The 23,072-nt window shown below is 37.6% G+C and overlaps 1 protein-coding gene across 3 annotated transcripts in view; it reads right to left on the reverse strand.

Annotated features, from left to right (window-relative positions):
- Nucleotides 1-9,916: 9,916 nt before the first annotated feature.
- The window catches only part of SLC30A5 (solute carrier family 30 member 5), a 52,174-nt gene continuing 39,018 nt past the window's right edge, over nucleotides 9,917-23,072 (reverse strand). For all 3 annotated transcript variants that reach the window (XM_020998472.2, XM_020998470.2, XM_020998471.2), the window contains 3 exons: nucleotides 21,387-21,613; nucleotides 19,894-20,022; nucleotides 9,917-13,833 (listed from right to left, as the gene is read on the reverse strand). In XM_020998472.2, the coding sequence (XP_020854131.1) occupies nucleotides 13,663-13,833; nucleotides 19,894-20,022; nucleotides 21,387-21,613 (527 nt within the window). In that variant the 3' untranslated portion in view covers nucleotides 9,917-13,662. The remainder of the gene's footprint in view (nucleotides 13,834-19,893; nucleotides 20,023-21,386; nucleotides 21,614-23,072) is intronic.

The following is a 23,072-nucleotide window of genomic DNA, read 5'->3' on the forward strand; positions in this document are numbered from 1 at the left end:
AGAAGCTAACAGGAGTCAAGTAGGACCTGTGCTTAAAAAAGGCTTTCACAAGGAGGCCATGGGGAGAGTGGGGAAGGAGTCAATAAAGGAAGAAAAGAAATGATAGAGTGAGGGAAGAAGAGTAAAGCATAGTAAAGGTTTTGATTAAGTTTGACTGTACATTCATTTTTTTTTTTTAGGCAATTAGGGTTAGGCGACTTGCCCAGGGTCACATAGTTAGTAAGTGTCAAGTGTTTGGTCTGAGGCTAGATTTGAACTCAGGTCCTCCTGACTTCAGGGCCGGTGCTCTATCCACTGTGCCACCTAGCTGCCCCCTGTACATTTATTTTTAAAAGAAGACAGTTCTTCAATTTGGAATGATCCCCAAAACTGCTCATACTTTTAAACCCAGCAATACCAGCACTAGGTCTGTATCCCAAAAGAGATCAAAGAAAAGGGAAAAGGACCTATATGTACAAAAATATTTATAGCAGCTCTTTTTGTGCTGGCAAAGAATTGGAAATTGAGGGGATGCCCATCCATTGGGGAATGGCTGAACAAATTGGGTATACGATGGTGATGGAATCCTATTGTGCTATAAGAAATGATGAGGAAGATGGTTTCAGAGAAACTTGGAAAGGCTTATATGAACTGTTGCAAATGAAGTAAGCAGAACCAGGAAAACATTGTACACAGGAACAAAAACTTTGCAATGATGATCAGCTGTGAAAGACTTAGCTACTCTGATCAAGACAATGATCCCAGACAATTCCAAAGGACCCATGATAAAAAAAATCTGCCTTCAGAGAGAGAACTGATAAGCTCTGAGGGCAGATTGAAGCAGACTTTTCCCATTTTCTTTATGTTGCTTGGTTTTTTTCTTTTTCATCAACACGGCTACTATTGAAATGTTTTGCATGACTTCACATGTATAATTGATATCATATGGCTTGCTTTCTTAATGGGTGAGGGAGGGGTGAGAGGGAGGGAAAGAATTTGGAACTCAAAAAAAAAGAATGTTAATGAAAGAAATAAAAGGAAAAGAGAATAGTTCTGCCCTCAATGATGAGTTTATAGTAAATTTGTGTTGGGAACTTGGGAGATATGTGGACCAACTTGACAATATAAGGCACATATATCCAAATGTTAATTTTGAGGGTATTAGACCAGTAGTCTCCTATTTCTGCCTATTTCTGCTGCTCTTTTTGCCCCTCCCTGTGCCTAGTGCAGGATAATCAGCCACACATATTCCTCTCCAAAGAAGACATCCGACTTTCATTTCCTGCTCCTGTCTTTCATTGCCCACCAAAGCAGCAGTAGCACATATCTTTGTCCTCTGGTCTGGGCTCCACAAATCATCTACTCTGCCTTCCTTCAGCATCCGAGGCTACAGTAGGGAGACAAGTAGACCTGATGTGATCTCCAGAGATCACATCTCACTCTTCCTGACTTCAGGGAAGAAGGAAATTTGCTAGCCAAATTTCAACAACAACTTTTGCCTAATTAGTATATGACACTGAAAAACGAGTATTGTGATTTAGTAAGTGAAGCCAATTGTAGACTTCTTCCATTTGTATCTGTGTATCTTTATGAGGTATGTTTTCCATCCTGTGCTGACAGACATTAAAACCAAGTATTAATGTACACTGAACTTGCTAAGCTATAATTTTTAAAGTGAAGCACGTTCTATCACATTGCTCTGAAGATATTAGTATTTTTAATCTGTGCTAAAGCTTTTTGTATAGTTCATAAATTTAAAACTTTTTCATCTCTCATACTTCTAAATATCTACTTTTAATGGATACATGATGTATCAGTATAATGTAATTTGTAAATATATGTGTATTAGTGGTACACAATAGAAAATGCTTGGAGACTGCCAGTAGACACTAAATGCCATAGAAATTCAGTGAAAGGTTCTGAACAGTCAGCCCAGGGGAGTCAATAAATGTTTGATGAATGAATAAGCAAGCATGAAGAAGATCTCTGGTACAGGGGTTCTCAAAAGGGTCCAGGCACTTCTGGAGACTCAGGGGGTCTTTGAGGTCAAAATGATTTTCATAATGCTGACATTTTAATCCGTAATATTGTAAGTATAGATATAACCCACATAAAGCAGGGTTCTTTGAGGATATCTTCAACAATTTTTAAGAGTAGAAATGAGAAATTAAGGCTCAGAGAGGATGACTTGTCAAAGGTCTCATAGCAGAGCTGGAATCTGAACGCAGGTCCTTTGGCTCGGAAACCAGTGTTCATTTCACTATAACCACCCATGAAAAGGTTGGGAGAACTCGTAAATGGGACCAAATGAAGGAAAGCCTTGACTGAATATGTCTGGCCCTTCAGAACCTATCTCCCTCCTAACCTTTCAGTCTTCTTGTGGCTAACTTGCCACCACGTACTCTTCCACCTAGTGACACTGGCCTTTTGGCTCTTTCACAAATAAGACACTGCATCTTATGGCTCTGGATACTTTCTCTAGCTGTTCCCTGTGCCGGGAATGCTCCCCCTCCTCATCTCCACCTTCTGGCTTCCTTAGCCTCCTTTAAACTCCAGCTAAAATCCCATCTTCTACAAGAAGCCTTTCCTAACTTCTCTTCTCCATTCTATTGCCTTCTTTGTACTAATTACTTCCATTTATCCTGTGTACAGCTTGTTTGCCTACTTGTTTGCCGTCTTCCCCTTAGATTGTGAGGTCCTTTCAGGCAAGGAATATTTTTTTTTAAAGGCAATTGGGGTTAAGTGACTTGCCCAGGGTCACACAGCTGGTTAAGTTTCAAGCGTTTGGTCTGAGGTCATATTTGAACTCAGGTCCTCCTAACTTCAGGGCCGGTGCTCTATCCACTGCGCCACCTAGCCGCCCCTGCGGGGACTATTTTTTTGCCTGCTTAGTACAGCATCTGGCACACAGCAGGTATTTAATAAATGTTTAGGGACTGATTTGCTAAGAGTGCCTAACAGCCTTAGAAGAGGAAAGCTGTGTTGACTAAACAGTAAGAAAGAATAGCAGTACCAAATCCGGCAGTCTGGATAACAAGAAATCTTTTATCAGGGACCTTTGGGTAACCTATATATCTGGGCCCCATTTATCTTAATTAGCATGATGGCTAGGATCTGCTCCAGCTGGTGTGTTGCATCTGTTTTCCATATAAATAGGGAAAGGAGCTAATCTAGAGAAAAACCTTCCCTCCTACACAATGGAGAAGAGGATGAGCCTGTGTATGGATGGATGTATAGAGAAGGAAGTGCAACTGCCATTCTCGTAAGCACTCCTCGTGTAATAGATGATTAATTGAACCCTATTTTATTCTAATCATTATTAATCAGTTTGATATAATTCCATAGGGGTAGTGATTATAAGTTCTATATATTAAGCTCCAGAACTCTGAACTGCAGATTGTAAGTTCACTTGCTTAATCATAGGAAGCCAACTGGAGGAACTTCACCCTTGTTTTTCCTTCTTATGGTGGCCAACCCCAGCATGGCAAAGGTGACTTATTACATGGAAAGTCCCCTAGCTATTTCTGTTGCCCCTCCATCCTTTATCATCCCTCTATTGCTCAGCATAGGAAGATGACTATGAATACTTAACCAGTTGGCCTGTATGGCTTACCTGTGTACTGGCCCATTAGCCAATGTAGATGTTTTGACATCTGTTTACCAGTCCAGCCCATGGGTGTGCTCATCAGGACCTCCTGAAAGGTCCTTGGTCTTTTAAGTTCTGCTCATTAGCCCATGAGATTCTGTATTTTTAGTTTGCTTCACCTGTATTGTCCAGGTATCAAGCACTATAAAACTAAGCCCTGGAGAAAGGGGGCATCTCAGATTGTGAGGGAGATCTGAGGTTCACTTCATTAGAGGGGGCCATGGACCTTTTAATAAAGTGCCATTAGCTCAAAGTTCTGCCTTAATTTCTTTTATTGTAGGTTGGGCAATTTTTGGATCCCACATTGGTCAGATTTTCACTCCTATTTATCTGGTAGCAACAGAAGCAGGTAGATTATTTCAACTTTTACAATCCTCTCCATTGCTCATTTAACATTTACTATCGCCTAATGTATGAGAGATAGACACAAATGTCTGGATGGTATTTGTTGCCCTGTTCTTGTGTATGGGGCAGGGAGGAGGATGGTGTGATGGGGGTGCAAGTCATGTTCACAATAGATCTCTTGTGAACTTTTTATACTTTCAACCCAAGCCACAAAAGCATTATCAGGGGAATAAACTCATGTAATGATCTATTAAACAAGGAAACACCTTGTTTATCTCAAGTGAATGAATGAAAAAGTTTTCAAGTGCTTACCATGTGTCAGGCACTTTGATAAGGGCTGGGGATGTAAAGATAAAAGCACTATAATCCCTGCCATCAAGAAGCCTGTATAGGTGGGGCAGCTAGGTTGGGCAGCAGTCAGGAGTTAGGAGGACCCAAATTTGGCCTCAGTCACATAACACTTAACTAGCTGTGTGACTGGCAAGTCACTTAATCCCAAGTGCCTCAAAAAAAAAAAAAGCAGCTTGTATTGGAATAGTAAGACAACACACAGACAGGGGAGTGATGACCAGAAGGGTCTTTTGGTCTGGGAAGTCATAGGGATAGTGAATGGAGTAATAGGGCACTGAATTGATATAATTGTTTCAGAGGCAAAGATGGTATTGATTTGATACTGTTCTCAGAGCAAGAGGTAAAAAGTGGAAGGGGGTAGGGGCACGTATGTGACTAGCAGGTAGCAAGAAGCTGGCCAAAGTGAGGCATGGTTGGGTCTAAGGAAAACTACTGTGTAGTAATGGGTGCTCACCAGTCAAGACAGCACAGCCCCATGATGGGAGTTCCAAAAATGAAAAGAAACAGACACGATTTTTGGTCAACAAAACTTCTATTTGCATCCACTTCCTTCTTACTAGCTTTGTTACTAAGGTCCAGTCACAACTACTCCAACTCAGTTCCAAGAGAACCCACCTCTCAGAGTAGTGAGAAATGATCATGTATGTGAAGCACTTAATTTTAGTACATAAATGCTAGCCACTTTTACATGAAAGTGTTTCACATTAGGTGGATCTTCCAGATAATTAACACTATTAACCATGGAAATAGAGGAATTTTCAATTTTGTAAATTCTCCAAAATTGTTCTATACATTTCCTTGCTCTCATAAATGGAAGATACTTAACTGTTCTTGATTACCGTGGCCATGGTTCAAATTTTAAAAACATTTATAAAGTACCCACTAGATACAGCAAGAACAAAACAGTCTATCCTTAATCTTACATTCTACTGGGTGACATAATATAGTTAACAACTATTTATTAAACCTCTACTATGTACCAGGCACTGTGTTAGGCCCTGGGGATAGAAATACAGTGCATGAAACCACCCCAACTCCCAAGGAACTTCTATTTTTAATAAGGAAGACAACAATGACATAATTAGGCAAAATAAATGTAAAGTCAATAAATAGAAAGGCGTTAAAGACAAGGAGGAAAGTGGCAGTTGAAGGAATCAGGATACTTCATGAAGTGGTAGTGCTTAAGCTGCATCTGGAAGAAGAAAGATTCTATAAAGTCCAGGTGAACAGCGTTACGTTGAGAAACAGAGAAGGCCCACTAATTTGGCTGCATCACAGAATGATACAGGGGGTATAATGCTCTGGAAATTTAAATTGAGGCAAGATTGTGAAGGGCTTTAACAACTAAGCAGAAGTTTATACTGTATCCTAGAGTCAATAGTGAGCCACTATGATTACTGAGCAGGAATGTTACATGGTGAGATCTGTGTATAAAGGAAGAAAAAAATCACTTTGGCAGAAGTGTGGAAAATGGATTGGGAAGAGACTTGAGGCAGGAAGAACAATTAGGAGCCTGTTGAAAAAATCTAGGCAAGAAGTAATGAGGCCCTAAAATAACACAGTAGGTCTTTGAGTGAAGAGTGAAGACCAAATGAGGGAGACAACACCAAAGTTATGAATGTGGGAAACTAGAAATATGGAAATGTATTTGAGAAAAATAGGGGTATTCAGGAGAGGGGGTGGTTTTGAGGCAAAGATAATGAGTATCATTTTGGACATTTGGGTTTGAGATGTCTCTGGGACATCCAGTTTATAAAGTCCGATAGGCAACTGGTAGGTGATATAGTATTGAAGATCAAGGTTAAGACCAGAACTGGATACCTATCCAGAGGGCATCAACATAGAGATAATTAAACCTGTGGGAGCTCATGAGGTCATCAAAGTAGAGTGTAGAGAGAAATAGGGGACCCATGACAAAGGCTTGGCAAACTAAGTTAATGTTCTATACCCATAATTATACAATTAAGTATAGCACAAAAATAATTGACGTGAGATGATTATCAAGGAAATTGTCATAAAGTACCTGCACTAAACCTGGAAGGACAAGAATTCTGAAAGTGGAAATGAGAAGGAAATGCATTCCAGACAGGCATGGGGAAGAGTACAAAATTAAGCAAAAGATGGCAGTGCCAAGTTTGAGGAAAAGCTGCTAGTGATTTTGCTAGAATTTAGTGTTCATGAAGGATTTGGTTGTTCAGTTCCTTTTCAGTTGTGTCCAACTCTTCATGATACCATTTGAGGTTTTCTTGGCAAAGATACTGAAGTGGCTTGCCATTTCCTTCTGCAGCTCATTTTTACAGATGAGGAAACTGGCAAAAAGGGTTACATGACTTGCCCAGAGTCACACAGCTAGTATGTTTTTGAGGCCAGATTTGAATTCAGGAAGATGAGTCTTCCTGATTCCATACTTGGCACTCTATCCACTGAACCATTTAGTTGCCCTCATAAAGGACAGATGTATGAAATAAGGTTGGAAAAGTAGGTGAGAGCCAGATTGTGGAGAGTTGTGAAGGTCAGCCTAAGAACTATGCACTTTTTATCTCATAAGCAATGGGGAGTCCTTGGTGATTACAGAATAGGGGAGTGATAAAGTCAGACTTGTGCCTTAAAAAGATTAGGTTGGTAGCTACATGGATAGATACATGGAGGAAAGAGACTTCGAGCTCTAAGTTAAGATCAATTAGAAAGCTCTTAGAGTGGTTTAGGTGTAGTGGCTGAGACAAAGACTGATGAAAACATGTGGAAGCAAGAATGGATAAGTCTTACTGATTATACATGGAAGCACGGGAAAGGGAAAATTATAGAGTAACTCCAAGGTCATAAACTTGTATTACTAGATGATAAGAGTAGTGCTAACTTAAATAATGGCGGATATCATGGGAAAGTATAAGCTGTTTTGGACTTACTGAGCTTGAGATACATACAACATATTTACCAGGCAGCCAACGATGTGGGACTGGACCTGAGATCTGGATTAGGCATATAATCATCTATGCAGAGATATTTGGACTTACTGCACATCCTAAGGGAGAGGAGGCCCTAAGACAGAGCTCTACAGGGCACATGCTAAGGAGGTGGAGACAAAATGATGATCCAGTAAAGGAGACTAAAAAGTTATCAGACAGGTAGGAGACCAAGGTGGAAACTGTTGTGGGACTCGAGGAGGGACAAAAAATGTGATTGACGTATTTGACATATAAAGAAATTACCCAGAAGTATTGGAATCAAAGGCAAAGCGCAAATTAAAAGAATCAACAGATTACCAGTAGAGATTCCTAGATATAAAAACCCCCAAAATATGACTGCCACAATTGAGAAGTACCAAGTCAAAGGGAAAAAAAAAACCCAAACATCATTTTTTGGAAGAAAGACTACACACCGTGGAACCTTGCAGGAATCACATACCACCATGCATCAAGTTCAAGAAAGAAAAAAAAATACTGGAATATGAAATATAAAAAAGAAAGGCCTACAACAATAATTTATTCTGAAAAGTTTAGCATAATCCTGTAGGAAAAAAAATCAATGTTTAATATCATCAATGACTTAAAGAACTCCTGGTGGGAAAACAAGAATGATGCAGATTTCTGAAGGTAAAAACAATCTACAAAAGAAACTTTTGAAAATATGACATTTTGATCAAGTGTTTGCATCTCAAAAAGTAAAGAAGAAACTATTGCACCTTTAGTCTTAAGAATGCTTACTATCCTTCTCTCTGCCCCTTGCAATCTCTAGCACTCTGGAAAGCTCAGCTCAGGAGCCACTTCCCACATGAAGTCTCTTTTTGAACCTTCCCCTCAACCCCTAGGAGGTAGTATCCTCCTGTTACTTTGCAAATATTTTGTAGTTACTCAGCTGTGTGCATATTGTCTCCCCCAAAAGAATGTGACCTCATATGGTTGTTAACACTTCACAATTCTCTGGACTTGTCCCTCTCTTCAATGTCTGTCATAGCTTTTTGCTATGTGCGCTTGTTTATGATAGTATCTCTTTCTCCTCCATCCTTAACAAGATAAACTTGTTAAGAGTTATCGGTAAAGTAAGACTAAAAAGGCTTGGAGTTCCTTCCCATATATAAAGTAATGCTGAATGAGAGCTATAGGCTAGTAGTTTTGAGTAGCATGCTTTTTTGTATTCTTTGAAGCTAAATTTACTGAATGTTGTATGATTTTTATGGGTCAATCAACACTCATGAAACATCTACAATATGCCTGGTACAGTGGATATAATGACATAAAAAAGGGGTCCCTGCCCATGAGGAACTTAGATTCCACTGGGGAAGACACGTACATTACAAGTATATACAAATAAATACAAGACAGTTGTCTACGTACTATGTTCAAAATCTAATCTTTTCTTTTAAAAAACAAAACTCAACAATTCATGTTATATTAACATTTTATGAAAAAATAAACACAAATTTTATTTACTGCCCTTTTGGCTTAATTATATGTAACTTACTAGAAAATCTTTACCATGAAAAACTGTCATCTAAATGAAATGATCATTTGTAGTTTCACAGTTGAAACTCAGTTCAGCATCCATACACAGTATTTCAGAATTTCTACTTGTAGACAAATTATTGCTCTAAGAAACTTTTATACTATCACAAACTAAAAAATACCTCATCAATAATATATCACTGTTAATATATTTACCACTGTCCAAATCTACAGTAAACAGAGAAGCCTTTTATTGGGGTTTTAATTTAATGACCACTGTCACAATTAATTTAGGATAAAGCAGGTGAATGGGGAGGGTAGACTCTTGTTTGGAAATGGGATAGAGACTGGACCTGTCATTTCTTTGATACAGGGAGCTTCCAGATGAGGAAACTGCCTTTACCAATGTAGCTTGGCACTTTCTCTGAAACACAGCTTTAAGAGTTGCTTCTCATCATGTGTAATGGGGATAAGCTAGACGCATTTCCAATAAGATTGGGGGTGAAACAAGGATGTCCATTTTCACCACTGTTATTCAATACTGTACTAGAAATGTTAGCTTTAGCAATAAGAGGGAAAAAAAAGACATTGAAAGAATTAGAACAGGCAAAGAAGAAAGAGAGCTATCAAACTTTGCAGATGATATGATGGTATGCTTAGAGAATCCTAGAGAATCAAGTAAAAAACTACTTGAAATAATAAACAACTTTAGCAAAGTTGCAGAATATAAAATAAACCCACATAAATCATCAGCATTTCTACATACTACTAACAAAACCCAATAGCAAGAGAGAGAGAAATTCCATTTGAAGTTACTGTAGACATTATAAAATATTTAGGAGTCTACCTACTGAAACAAACCCAGGAACTCTGAACATAATTACAAAACACTTTTCACACAAATAAAGTCAGATCTAAATAATTGGAAATATCGGTTGCTCATGGGTAGGCTAAGCTAACATAGTAATCTACTGTTTGATAAACCCAAAGACTCCAGCTTCTGGGATAAGAATTCACTATCTAATAAAAACTGCTAGGAAAACTGGAAGAGTATGGCAGAAACTAGGCATAGACCAACACCTTACACCAGATACCACGATAAAGTCAAAATGGGTACACGATTTAGATACAAAGGCAGACACTATAAGCAAAGTAGGTGAGCAAGGAATGGTTTACTGTCAGATCTATGGAAAAGGGAAGATTTTATGACCTAACAAGAGATAGAGAACATTATGAGATACAAAATGGATAATTTTGATTACGTTAAATTGAAAAGTTTTTGCACAAAGCCAATGCAACCAAAATTAAAAGGGAAGCAGAAAGCAGGGAAACAATTTTTACAACCAGTGTCTCTGATAAAGGCCTCATTTCTAAAATATATAGAGAACGGAGTCAAATTTATAACAATACAAGTCATTCTCCAACTGATAAATGGTCAAATGATATGCACCGGCAGTTTTCAGAGGAACAAATTAAAGCCATCCGTAGTCATATGAAAAAATGCTCTAAATCACTATTGATTAGAGAAATGCAAATCAAAACAACTTTGAGGTACCACATCACACCTGTTAAATTGGCTAACATGACAAAACAGGAAAATGATAAATGTTGGAGATGTGGGAAAATTGGAACACTAATGCATTGTTGGTGGAGTTGTGAACTGATCCATTAAGCTGTACATACCCTTTAACCCAGAACAGAGATCATAAAAATGGGAAAAGCACTCACATATACAAAATATTTATAGCAGCTCTTTTTGTGGTGGGGAATGGAGGGGATGCCCATCAGTTGGGGAATGGCTGAACAAGTTGTGGCATATGAATGTAATGGAATACTATTGTGCTACAAGAAGTGACGGGCAGGCAGAATTCAAAAAAACTTGGAAAGACTTACATGAACTGATGCAGAGTGAAGTGAGCCGAACCAGAACATTGTATACAGTAAGGGCAACACTGAGCAATGATCAACTTTGACAGATTTAGCTCTTCTTAGCAATGCAAGGATCTAAGACATCTCTAAAAGTCTCATGATGAAAAATGCTATCCACATCCAGAAAAATAATTCAAAGCATACTATTTTTTTTTTGTTTCTTCTTTTTCGTGGTTCCTCCCATTGGTTCTAATTCTTCTTTACAACATGACTAACGTGAAAACATGTTTAAGAGGAATGTATATGTAGAGCCTATATCAAATTGTACGCTGTCTTGGGGAGTGTGGAGGGGAGAATTTAGAACTCAAAAGCTTATGGAAGTGAATGTTGAAAACAAAAAATAAATAACTCAATAAATACATTTTTTAAAAGTTGTTTGCCCAGGGTCACATGGCTAGTATGTGGCAGTGGCAGTGACAGGACTCCAACCAGGGACTCCCTGATTGTAAGGCTAACTCTTTATCCACAGTACAGCCCCGTCTCTGATTTTAAAATTGAAAAATAAATTATTTGTGATATTTTGAAATATCTAGGGAGTAAGAGCTTTCTTGAGCATATATTTAAAAATTATAAATGGGTACTTAGGGTACTAAGGATAGCTAAATATGGAAGGAAAGTAACTAATGATGCAAGGCAAGAGGAGCCCATGGGCTGATTTTACTGCTTGTGTATTTTTGGGTTAGGGTACAGAGAACGAGGATGGGTGGTTATAAATTTTCATAAACTACAGTATTTACAATGTAATATTTATTGAACTCCACCCATTAATACTTTTAAAAGCTTAAAATATGAAACTAAATTCAAAAGGAAATTCCATTTTTCCTATTGTTGAAAGGGTTAATGGTGTAAATTAAAGTGAAAATACTGACTCAAGGTACACACAAAAAAGAGGAGACAAGAAATATCAAATGATTCAAACTAAACTTAACACATGTTAACATTATGAAAAGCATGATATAATATAAAACAATGTAAGGGATAAGTAAGAGAATGGCCTCAGAACGAAAATAAACTTCCTAATTATGAAAATTCTTTGGTAAGGAAAAAAAAAGGAGTGGAATGATAGCTAGTAAAAATCTTTTTTGCAAAAAAACAATTTTCTTTGGTTTTCATATAATTTTACCTTTTATGACATCCCATGAATAACTTGCAGAACTTTCTCATCCAAGCAATTTAAGAGAAACATGAAAAACAAAATTTAAGCAGAATTAGTGTAGGAGGTAATACAGCTAAAGACAAAATGACAACTATGGGTATGTTTTATAAAGTATTTTTTGCCTAATTACCACAAAATGGACTACTTTAAACTTCTAAGTAGTGGAAAAGAGAACTGGAGTCACAGAGTCTCAGCTCTGCTTCTCGTTACTTGCATAACCCTGGACAAAAAAGCCACTAACTTCTCAGGACCTTGGTGCCCTCCTTTCTAACATGAGGGACTTGGGATGGATGATTTTTAAAGCTGCTTTTTTCCAGTCCTAAATTATAGGAAATAGTTTAAATGTTCCAGAAAGAAGTGAGTTATTTGACTGAGTCATTAAAGTGAACTGGCAATAGTACAGAGGTTTGCTGTACAGAATTATAGTCAGCTAGGTGGCTCAGTGGATAAAGCTGAGTTCAAATCAGGCCTCACATATTCACTAGCTATGTAACCTTCGGCAAATCACCTAACTTCTGTTTGCCTTAATCCACTGGAGAAGGAAATGGCAAACCACTTCAATATCCCAAGAAAACCCCACGGACAATACTGGCATGCTATGGCGTCACAAAAAGCTGGACATGACTGAACAATAACAATCCTTCCTTTTTCCTATCATCCTCCTAATTCCAATCTTCTCCCTTTTGCTTGTTCCTTTTCTTAAGGGCAGCAAGGTGTGCAGTGAGTAGAGCAATGGGATTGGAATCAGGAAGATGAATTCAAATTCAGCCTCAGACACTTACTGTGACTCTGGGCAAGTCACTTAACCCTGTTTGCTTAACCCTGATACCAATGAAGTATCTTTGCCAAGAAAACCCCAAACAAGGTCATGAAGAGTTGGTCAGAACTGAAACAACTGAATAACAAAATAAAATTATACTAACAGCCAATATGCATATGTGTCAGCTACACTACATACTGCTTACCCACTGAGGAGAAACCTGCCATTTTAGCTGCCTAACAAGAAATGGAAAGGAGGGATTAATGGGTAACACAAAAAAATTAGTGCCACTGATTTGCAAACATTGCTAAAAGTAAGACTATTTTATATATTGGTTCCTTTGTTTTCCAGTTTAAGTAACCAATTTTAAAAAATTTTATAACTGTATGATTTCCTAATTCTCACTTCTTGTCTTGAATTGGGAGCTCGCAAATATCTCTCAAATTAGGCAATTTGGCCATAAAACGGCAACACAAAATTTTCTGGATGTAATCAAAAGCACATTTAGAAATGTCTTACGTACAGAAAACTCAAATATGAAAATCTAATTCCTATTTTGTTTTGCTTAGACTTTGCAAAAAAAAATTCTGAGTCAAAGTTCAAACTTTCATTTGAATCCTTGTAAAAAATGTGTAAATATATATTTACAAAAGGAGAATATGACAGAAAAATAAGCACATTGAAACAATTTCTGTCTTCTTAGTATAACACATCATTTCTATTTTCCCTTAGTTCAATGTGAAAAACTTGTCTATCCCCAAGAATATATGATATGTTGTACTGACACACACAGTAAGATTTCTTTTTAATAAAAACAAAGTATTGTAATTCAAATTGTCATTAGTCACATATACAATCAATGTTTCACATATACAATCAGTCCATTTCAAAAATTCCTTTAGAAAAGCATCTTGATCCAGTAGGACTGAGCTTTAAAAAAATTCAAATACAGTATACTGTTTTTGTACATCTATGTGCATTTCCCCTCAATATTACCAATAGTGAGTCATTTAATCTTCATTATTCACAGCCAACAGATAAATCACATTTCATGTCACATGATGTAAGTGCCATCTTTGTAGTATTTCATGGATTCCATCTGTTTTGTCATAGCAAGCACGTCATGAAATCCTGTACTTAGGCCAGACATGTGTTGGAAGTAGGCCTCTTTTTCCACCTGGACTGTCAAATTGTTCACTCCAGCATCTTTAAGTACCCCCGTAACCTAAACACAATTACAAGAAAGTGTAAAAATTTTAAATTAGGAGATGATATACAGGGATATTAACATTATATCCTGGTTATTTAATATAGTTTTCTAACACCGCCAATAAAGTTTAATAAACTAAATTAAGTCCTAGGTAAGTCTTTGAATATCTTTTAGACTATGGTAGTTCTGAAATTCAGGCAGCTGTTCCTTGACTTCCTCCCCTCCTTCCCTGCCTTTAGCTAAAACTACCTAGGAACTTCAGTCTAAGTTATAAAAAAGTAACTTTTTGTGGTGAGATAATTGCAGATAGGTTAAATTTAGAAAAGTGGTGAATTGATGCAGTCAAATAAGCAGAAAGAAAACAATGTTCACAATGACTACAACAATGCAAACAAACAAAAAAACACTAAAACTGAATGCCATGAAATTAAGACTAAACTTGGGCCCTAAAAAGAGACATAAGAAGATTTTCCATCAGCCCAGAGTTTTGGGGACAAATTAGTTAGTATTCTGGACCTTCCTTTCTCTCCCTTCTTTTTTATTTTTATAACAGATAGCTCCTTGGGAGCTGCAGGGGGAAACATACACTGGGATATGTAGGTAATGTAAAAACAAAACACAAAAATAAAATTATTTAAATAAAAAAGAATGGGTGATAATACTAGACCTCCTTAAAACTTTTTAGTATCATATCCATTCTATCTTCCCTATCTCAGAAGAGGTATTAAGAGGCCACTTGATCTGAGCCCTTAAAACCACCCTTCCTTACCTTTTACAGGGCTACACTCTAACCATTATTAACCTTTCCTTCTCTGCATACTCATTCTCTTCTCTACTAGTTCCTTCCTATTTATCTGCAAACACACTCAGTTCTAAAAGGGCATTCCCTTGACCCTTCTACCCCAGTTAGCTACCATCTCATCTCTCTCTTCCCTTTCACAGTCAAACTTCTTGAAAAAGTAGTTTACATTTGATGCCTCCACTTCCTCACCCCTGTAATGCACTGACCTCAAAAGAGAGTTACTGCTCTTTTTCAGTGCTCATCATCTTTGGCCTCTCTGACCAGTGGCTATTGGCCACTGCTGACCAGCCCCTACTTTTGCAGTTTCTCCTCCCTTGGACTTCAAGATTCCATATACCTCTTACTTTTCTCCTACCTAGTTATTTTTAATTTAATTTAATTTTTTAACAGTCCCATTAAAGCAGATATTACCTTAAATTTTCTCCTTGGCCTTTTTTTCTCAACATTTTTTGCTGGACAATTTCATTTATTCTTACAGCGTCAGCTCTCACCTCCCTGCAGACTCCAGATTCACACTACCACTTCTACTTTCCTTACGACATCTCCATTTTAGTGTTTCACTAGCATCAAAAATTCAGTACCTTTCCTGCAAAACCTGTCATTCTTTGTGATTACAATTTTTAAAGAATGGCATCACCATTCACATAGTGTTCTATGTTCACAGTATCATAGAGCTGGAAGGGATCTTAGAGGTCATGTATTCCAATACTTTATTTTACAGAAGGGGAAACTGAGGCCTAAGGAGGTTAAGTGACTTGAACAAGTATTAAGACCATAGGTAGTAAACATCAAAGTTAGGATTTGAGTCCAATGACTCCAGAACCAGTGCTCTTTCCACTGTACTTTGATACCTCCTAAACTTTCTCAAAGACCTTCCCACCTTCATTCTCTCCAACTCCAAATCTATCCTTCAAACTGTTAAATAACTAATATTTTTGTGTACTGTCTGGGTCATATGACAGCTCTGCTCAAAACACCTGAATGGCTTTCAGCTGTGTAAAGTTCAAACTCCTGGCAACAAAGACTTTCTACTCCTCTTCATGTTCCATCTTAACAGGAAATGTCACTATTCTCAGGACAACAGGGAAGGCATCTTGTCTAAATCTAACCCCCCCCTCCCGGAATTAATGAAAGTCTGCTGAACCGAAGGGGGGAAAAACCTTCCTAGTCAAAATGTGACTTATTAGAATTAGTATTAATTAAAAAAAAATCTAGGCCCATGCATATGGAGAAATCTCAATGACACACCGACTTTTAAAGAGGAGGGGAGTGTGTTATCAACTTCCAACAATGTAAACGTGGAACACGCACACAGCAAGAACCATGGCCTGCTCATTCTCTAGACACAGACTTTCTGTACTGTACAATGTCATTATACTAGTTCATAATAAATTTAGCATTCTGTAACAACTGTCATGCCTTATTTATCTAACATCACTGGAGTGAACTGTCCAGATAAATGCAGCTTTGTCCCTTTAAACATTAACTTTCAAAATATCTTAGCCATATTTAATGGAAATCTCTGAAATACAAAATATCTCTGAATATATTAATATAGAATTTAAACTTTTATTCTGTCAAGATTAACATTACGAACATCAACTATGAACTGAAGTCCTCAGCTTTATGCTAAGTGTACCTCAGAACGTCAGTTTCAGTTCTTAATCATCTCTCCACTGTCAACTGTCATTTCTTACTATTACTACCATCTTCTAACTTGCTTTTAATCTGTTAGAAAGCCAGGTAATCAAAATCATATGAATTACATGTAAAAATGGACTTTCATGAAAAGTCTCTTCTGTAAAGTGACATGACTACTTTTTTTGTCACTTTGTAGGGTGACTACCACTTTAGCAATTTAGCTTTTAAAATTTATTTCCAGATTTGTGACTGTTCTAGAAAGCTATAGCTACCAGAAATCTGACCTACATAGAAATGGGGTACCAAATGAACCTCAGAAATGAAACAACTTGCCCAAAGTCACACAGCCAGCTAGTAGCAAAGCCAGGATGCAAACCTGACCCTCTTGATATGGTATTTTTTTCTGCTATACTAATATATTGCTTTCTAATTCTCTCAGGTATATAATTCTCATCTTTCCAACAAGGTAGTGAATTTCTTTTTCTTTCCTTTGGCTAGGCAACAGGTTTAAGTGACTTGCCCAGGGTCACACACTAGTAAGTGTTATGTCTCTGAGGCTGGATTTGAACTCAGGTCTTCCTGACTTCAGGGCTGGTGCTCTATCCACTGCGCCACCTAGCTGCCCCTCGTGAATTTCTTTAAACAGGGCTTTGTCTCTTCTTTAGTCTTTTCCTATAATGTCTATCGGTGTCGAGCCCACTGACAGCACCAAAGACACCTCGTGTATTCATTTCTTGTCTCTCTATAAGACTTCACTTGGTGATCTCAGTAGCTCCAATGAATTCAATGATCATCTCTATGCTGATGATGTTCAAATCTCCTTACCCAGCCCTAACCTCTCTCTACTCTCCAGATTTCATTCTCTAACTGACTATTGCACATCTCAAACTAGATGTCCTATAGACATCTTAAATCTCAAACTTTTCTCCCCCCTTCCAACTTCCCTATTACTTCCAAGGGCATCACTAACCCTCCCAGGCACTCAGGCTTACAATTTAGTTGTCATCCTAGACTCCTCTTTCTCACTCACCCTCCAGCCATATCCAGTTTGTTCCAAAGTCTGGTTGATTTTATTTTCCTAACATTTCTCCTATGTACCTTTTTCTCCTCTAACTCTGGTGCAGGTCCTCATCACCCCTCATACCTTGACTCCTGCAAGGGCTGAGGGTTGGCCAACATGCCACAAAAATCTCTTCCAACTCCAGTCCAACTTCTAGTCAGCTCTCAAAGTGATCTTCCTAAAGCACAGGTCTGACGATGTCACTCCCTTAATTAATAAACTGTAATGGATCCTGATCACATCTAAGACCAAACATAAAATTCTCTCTTTGGGATTCAGAGCTCTTGATAATCTAGCCCTCCACCCCCAAACTTTCCAGGCTTCTAACACCTTATACCTCCCCACCCCATGGATCCAGTGACGCTGGCCTCCACGCTGCTCCATGCACAAGATTCTCCATCTGCTGACTGGGCATTTTCACTGACCATCCCCCATGCCTGGAATTTTCTTCCTCCTCATTTCTGTGTCCTGGCTTCCTTCAGCTTAAAGCTAAAATTGCACGTTCTACAAGAAGCCTTAATTCCACTGCCTTCCCTCTGTGATTAGCTCTAATTTCTTCTGTAGATAGCTTGTTTGTATATAGTTGTTTGCATGTTGTCTCCAATAAACTGAGAGCTCTCTGAGAGTAGGGACTATCTTCTGTCTTTCTTGGTATCCCCAACACTTAGCACAGTGCCTGGAACAAAGTAGGGGGCTTAATAAATATTTACTGACTGACAGAATGACACTGAGTTAACTGGCTAGTCAATTAGTTATAACCAACATTCTGTTAATGAGCTGAGTTTACTAAAGAAGGGGCAGAGAGTCAAAATGGGTGGCTAACAATGTATTTGGGAGAGGGCCAAAGGTTAAACTACTGAGAAACCTACCATGCAAAAATGTCAGTGCCCCCCTTCTCCCCTCCTACCTGGTCTGAAACTTTAATCACTAGAATCACTCCTTTGGATTAGATGGAAAGAGAGGAACACTGGAAGGGCCTCTAGATTTCTTTTATAAACATCAGTATGACAAATTACCCAAGTGTCATCTTAGGGGACACAGAGTCTGGCCCTGAGATAAGATATAGGACAGATAAGTTTCACGGGCATGGAAAGTATAGCAGTGACTAGTCTCAGATGTGGTTGCCCACTGGTAGTTCTGAGGACAGAAGTCAGGTTGTAGGCATATGGCTGGTACAGGTAGGGAGTACTCACTCTCACTGTTTTGTCTGTAGGGCCAGTTGTTCCTTAAAACACGGTGCTAACAAGAACAACACTGAAGTAATGCCATTTTTAACCATTAATTGTACCTCTCACTCAGGCTTACCGTCTAACAAACTGACCCATAATATCAACAGGGAATGAGTAAGACCAGATGAACGGATCAGTACAAATACATCCTCACTCCACCTGAAAGTTTTATTGATGGTAGGACTAAGAAACTAACTTCAAGTCTAAAGAGGCAGTGGGAAGAGAAGATTTTGGTGTTTTTTGAGTGTAAGTAAATGATTTACATAAACTTTACTACTACTAATTTAATATAATATGTTCCAATGAATAACTGACATAGCAATGGAAATTTATTACCAAAGGGAGCACTCTGGACTCCACGGTGGGGAGGGTAATGGTGGGAAACTACCTTCCATAGTTAACAGAACATCAAAAACACACCTGCGGCGGGGCAGCTAGGTGGCGCAGTGGATAGAGGACTGGCCCTGAATTCAGGAGGACCTGAGTTCAAATCCAGCCTCAGACACATAATACTTACTAGCTGGGTGACCCTGGGCAAGTCACTTAACCCTGTTGCCTAGGGCCCCCCCCCCAACACCTGCGGATTAAAATGTACAAAAAAACCCTAACAGTTCTAATCTACTTCTCAGATTAAAACAACTAATTGTCTCAAATTTTTAAAATTTGTGCTTATGATTGTCACTATGTAGTAGTGTATTCATAAATAAACAACTATGTAATGGACTGATTTTGATGGCTTATACTAGATAGGCAGGTTAAGAAATCTAGCTTTCACAGCTATTCCCCTCCTGAAACTGTTATTCAGCCTAACAATTTCTATGCACTGTAGTATTAAAACAAATTAAAAAGACAAATTCTAGGGTCCAATGACACGTCTTAAAGCCTGTGTGTAGCCAACTACATAGACAGTCATAACTTCTTTTCACCTTCTAGAAGCTGCACATGACTCACATTACTCTACTTTCAACAAAGAAGGACCACACATTTTTAATATTATCTGTGTTTTTATACAGGATGCCTAAAATTCCCTGAAACTTCATGCAGCGCATTTTCTCAATAAGCCTCTCAGACGTGGGACTGCCAGTAGTTTCTCAATTGTATAGTCATGTAATTGGAAGCAGTTCACTGTTTTTTCTTTGTTTCCTCTTGGAAATGTCATTATCAACTATTGAGGTCAATGAGGATTGGAAAATTCTGAATAAGTTGCAAATGATAGATTTGGAATGCTTTGAAAATGTATTACCTGGTTACAGATACCTAGAAATAAGCTTAGGCCAAGTGACTCCTTTGGAAAGTTATTCTGATGTTTTTGAATAGAGTTACAAGTTCTTAAAATGACTTACCTGTTGTACAATCCGCTGTTCTAGTACGTCTGACATCACCTGTATGTGAATTGTACCAGCAACAACACTGGCAGAATGGCGCCAAAAATGAGGGTCTCTGTAGGATATTAAACCTTCAATTTTCTGAATCTGCCAAATTGGAAAAAGGTAGCAATAAATATTTTTCATCTGTCAGAAATGAAAATAAATATAGTAGCACATAGACAAATTAATAACTAAATCAGTGTGTGCTATCACCTAGTAATCCTTGGTCCACAAAAAATTACTTCATTGAACACCTTTGAATATTTCTAGAGAGAGGCTGAGAGTTCTTTACTCAGAGAAGGAAAGAACAAAGGAGATAGCTAGTAAGAGAGAAAGGTAGTCCAAATGTAAAAACCACAACTTTATCCTTATATATAAATAGCATCAGAACACTGAAAATAGCTGATTGGAAAATGGGTCATAGTGGCTGTCACATCACAGTTTCTGAATCACTGATGGCATACATACAGTGGCATCTATCCCACGAAACATGACACACAATATTGGTAACCAGATAGAGCCTATACCAAGACAAACCCCAGCATATTCCTAAAACACTGAGATACACTAATATATTTCCACCTAATCAATGCTTCCATATCCTTCTTCAGATTCATACGTATAATGATATATGGACATGCAAACACTTCCCTTTTACCATTCTATGCAAAAAAAAGAAAATGCCCCCCATCATTTAGAAATATTCATCATTTATCTACAATTTTTGCACTCCTAGTATAAATATACACAGGGGAAAAAAAATCTGAATACATACAAATATCCACAAATCAAAAGATTATGTTGGTAGAAGATTCATGATTGTTAGATAAAAGGAAAAATAGTGGATACTCATCAAATGGGGAATGACTGAACAACTATGGTATATGAATGTAATTAAATACTACTGAGTTATAAAAAACTACTAAATGGATAGTTTCAGAGAAACCTGGGAAGACTTATATGGATTGAGGCACAGTAAACTGAATTGAACCAGAATAATTTATACAAAACCAACAGTCTAAATAAAAAACACCAAAAGGCTAAAAAACTGTAATTAATGCAATGAACAATGATTCCAGAAAACAAATGATGATGTACATTCCTTATATCCTGACAGAGAGACAATGGACTAAAGACGCAGAATGACTGGATATAGTCAATGCGGGGATTTGTTTTGTTTGACTATGCATATTTTTTATGAGGGCTGAGGTTTTCTTCCCCCCTCAATTAGGGAAAAGGCAGGGAGAGAAAATAAATGCTTAATTTTAAAAAAAAATTAAATGAAAAAAAATATATCCAGAGAAGCAGTTTTTATCATATAGATCAAATCTTTTAGTCAAACTTTTGCAAACCACAATGTTTTTAAAATCCAGTAGAGAGAGGATTTACACAGTTTTGACTGCTTCTCATTAAAACACAAAGAAAAATTTGAGTAAACTCACACACATATGTAGAAGTTCAAAGCCTACCTTTTCTAATGCAATGTTTATTTCTTTTTCATTCTCTGGTGGCAGCCTCAGAAGTAGAACTTGGCAGGCATCTTTAATCAGTGGAATAACACTGAGAAAAATTAATACAGCAATAAAAAGGGAGCAGAGAGGATCAGCAAAGAACCATCCAAATTGTTCTATAAGAATCGTAGATACAATTACACCAATACTGCCAAGTGTGTCTGCCAATATGTGTAAAAACACACCTGTGAATAAAACATAAACAACTTTAAACACACACACACACACACACACGCATGTGTATGCATATATATTAAAAAATCAATTATCCAAATCACTTATAGGGCACAATTAGAATTCTAAAAACTTCAAGAATATTCATACATATATTAAAATTATACTTAAAAGTTCACACATTTGTGTAGTGAAACTATAAAACAGCATATAGGCAGGCAGTCTTTTATTCTTGCTTCTATGAAGATGGCTATATAGTTATAAATTATTTAAAAATTAGAAGGAAGTCAGACAATTACTTTGTTTTTCCCAGTTATCTCCTGATACCTATGTACTTTTATACTTCTTTCTTCTCCCCAATCATGTTATATTTTTATGTAAAACCCAAATAACCATATCATTTTTCTCTTTAGATTCCCTAATTTCATTGCTATGAGGAAAAAAACCCTTAAATTTACTATTAATTCTAAGATGTGATTATGAGTTTAATTGCACATATTTAACTCAATAGATAAATAGCTTATCAGAAACAGAGTTTTCCTACATTAAAGTGATCACTGAATACTCTGCTGTTTGAATTAAAATGCCAGAATATATAGGGTTGGGGAACAGTGTCACTTATTCCCAGGATAAAAGGGGCCTGTGGAAATTCCAAAGCAAAATGGAGGCAATGAAGTCAATTAAGATACTTTAAAAGCCCCATACAAGTAATTTTAGCACAAAATTTCAACACTTCCCCCTGCCATGACTTCACTGGTTAGGAAACTCCCAGGGTAGCAACTCTACACATGCAGAAAAGGAAATCATTTATAATTTCAGTCTTAAAGAGGGGCACATGGAGAGGTTAAATGACTTGTCTATGGTCACATCGCTAGTATGTGTCAGAAGCAGGAATCAAATCTAGACATTTCTGATTCCAAGGCTAGCCCTCTATCCATTACATGCCAAGCTAATTCTCATTTGTTATTTTAGAGAGATAATTCTGTCATGGAATTCTGCCTAATCATATTACACTAAAAGCTGCATGGAACAGCTTGAGAAACTCTGCTCCAAGCTAGACTGATTTTAATGTTTATTCTCCTTGACCTCTGTACAATGTTTGACACTGGCCAACCAATTTGAAATTCTTCTCCTCTGGCATTCCTAACATAAGACTTGGTATGATTTTGTTCTGTAATTTTCTTCTCTTACCCCATCCCTTAACTGTGTGTCAGTCCTTGGTACTTAACTTTTTTTTTTTTAGCTCTCTAGAGGCAGCTGGATGGCTTAGTGGGCCTGAGGACCAGGCCTGAAGGTCAGAAGACCTGAGTTCCTATCTGACCCCTGATATTTACTAGCTGTGCATCCCTAGACAAGCCACTTAACTGTGGCTGTCACAGTTTCCCTATCTGTAAAACAGGGATAATAACAGCACCTTTCTCCCAAGGTTGTTCAAAGTGCTTAGCACACTGCCTAGAACATAGTAGGTAC

The sequence above is a fragment of the Phascolarctos cinereus genome, unplaced genomic scaffold, assembly GCF_003287225.1.
Source record: "Phascolarctos cinereus isolate Bilbo 61053 unplaced genomic scaffold, phaCin_HiC Scaffold_4;HRSCAF=312, whole genome shotgun sequence".
In the NCBI taxonomy this organism is placed as follows: Eukaryota; Metazoa; Chordata; class Mammalia; order Diprotodontia; family Phascolarctidae; genus Phascolarctos; species Phascolarctos cinereus.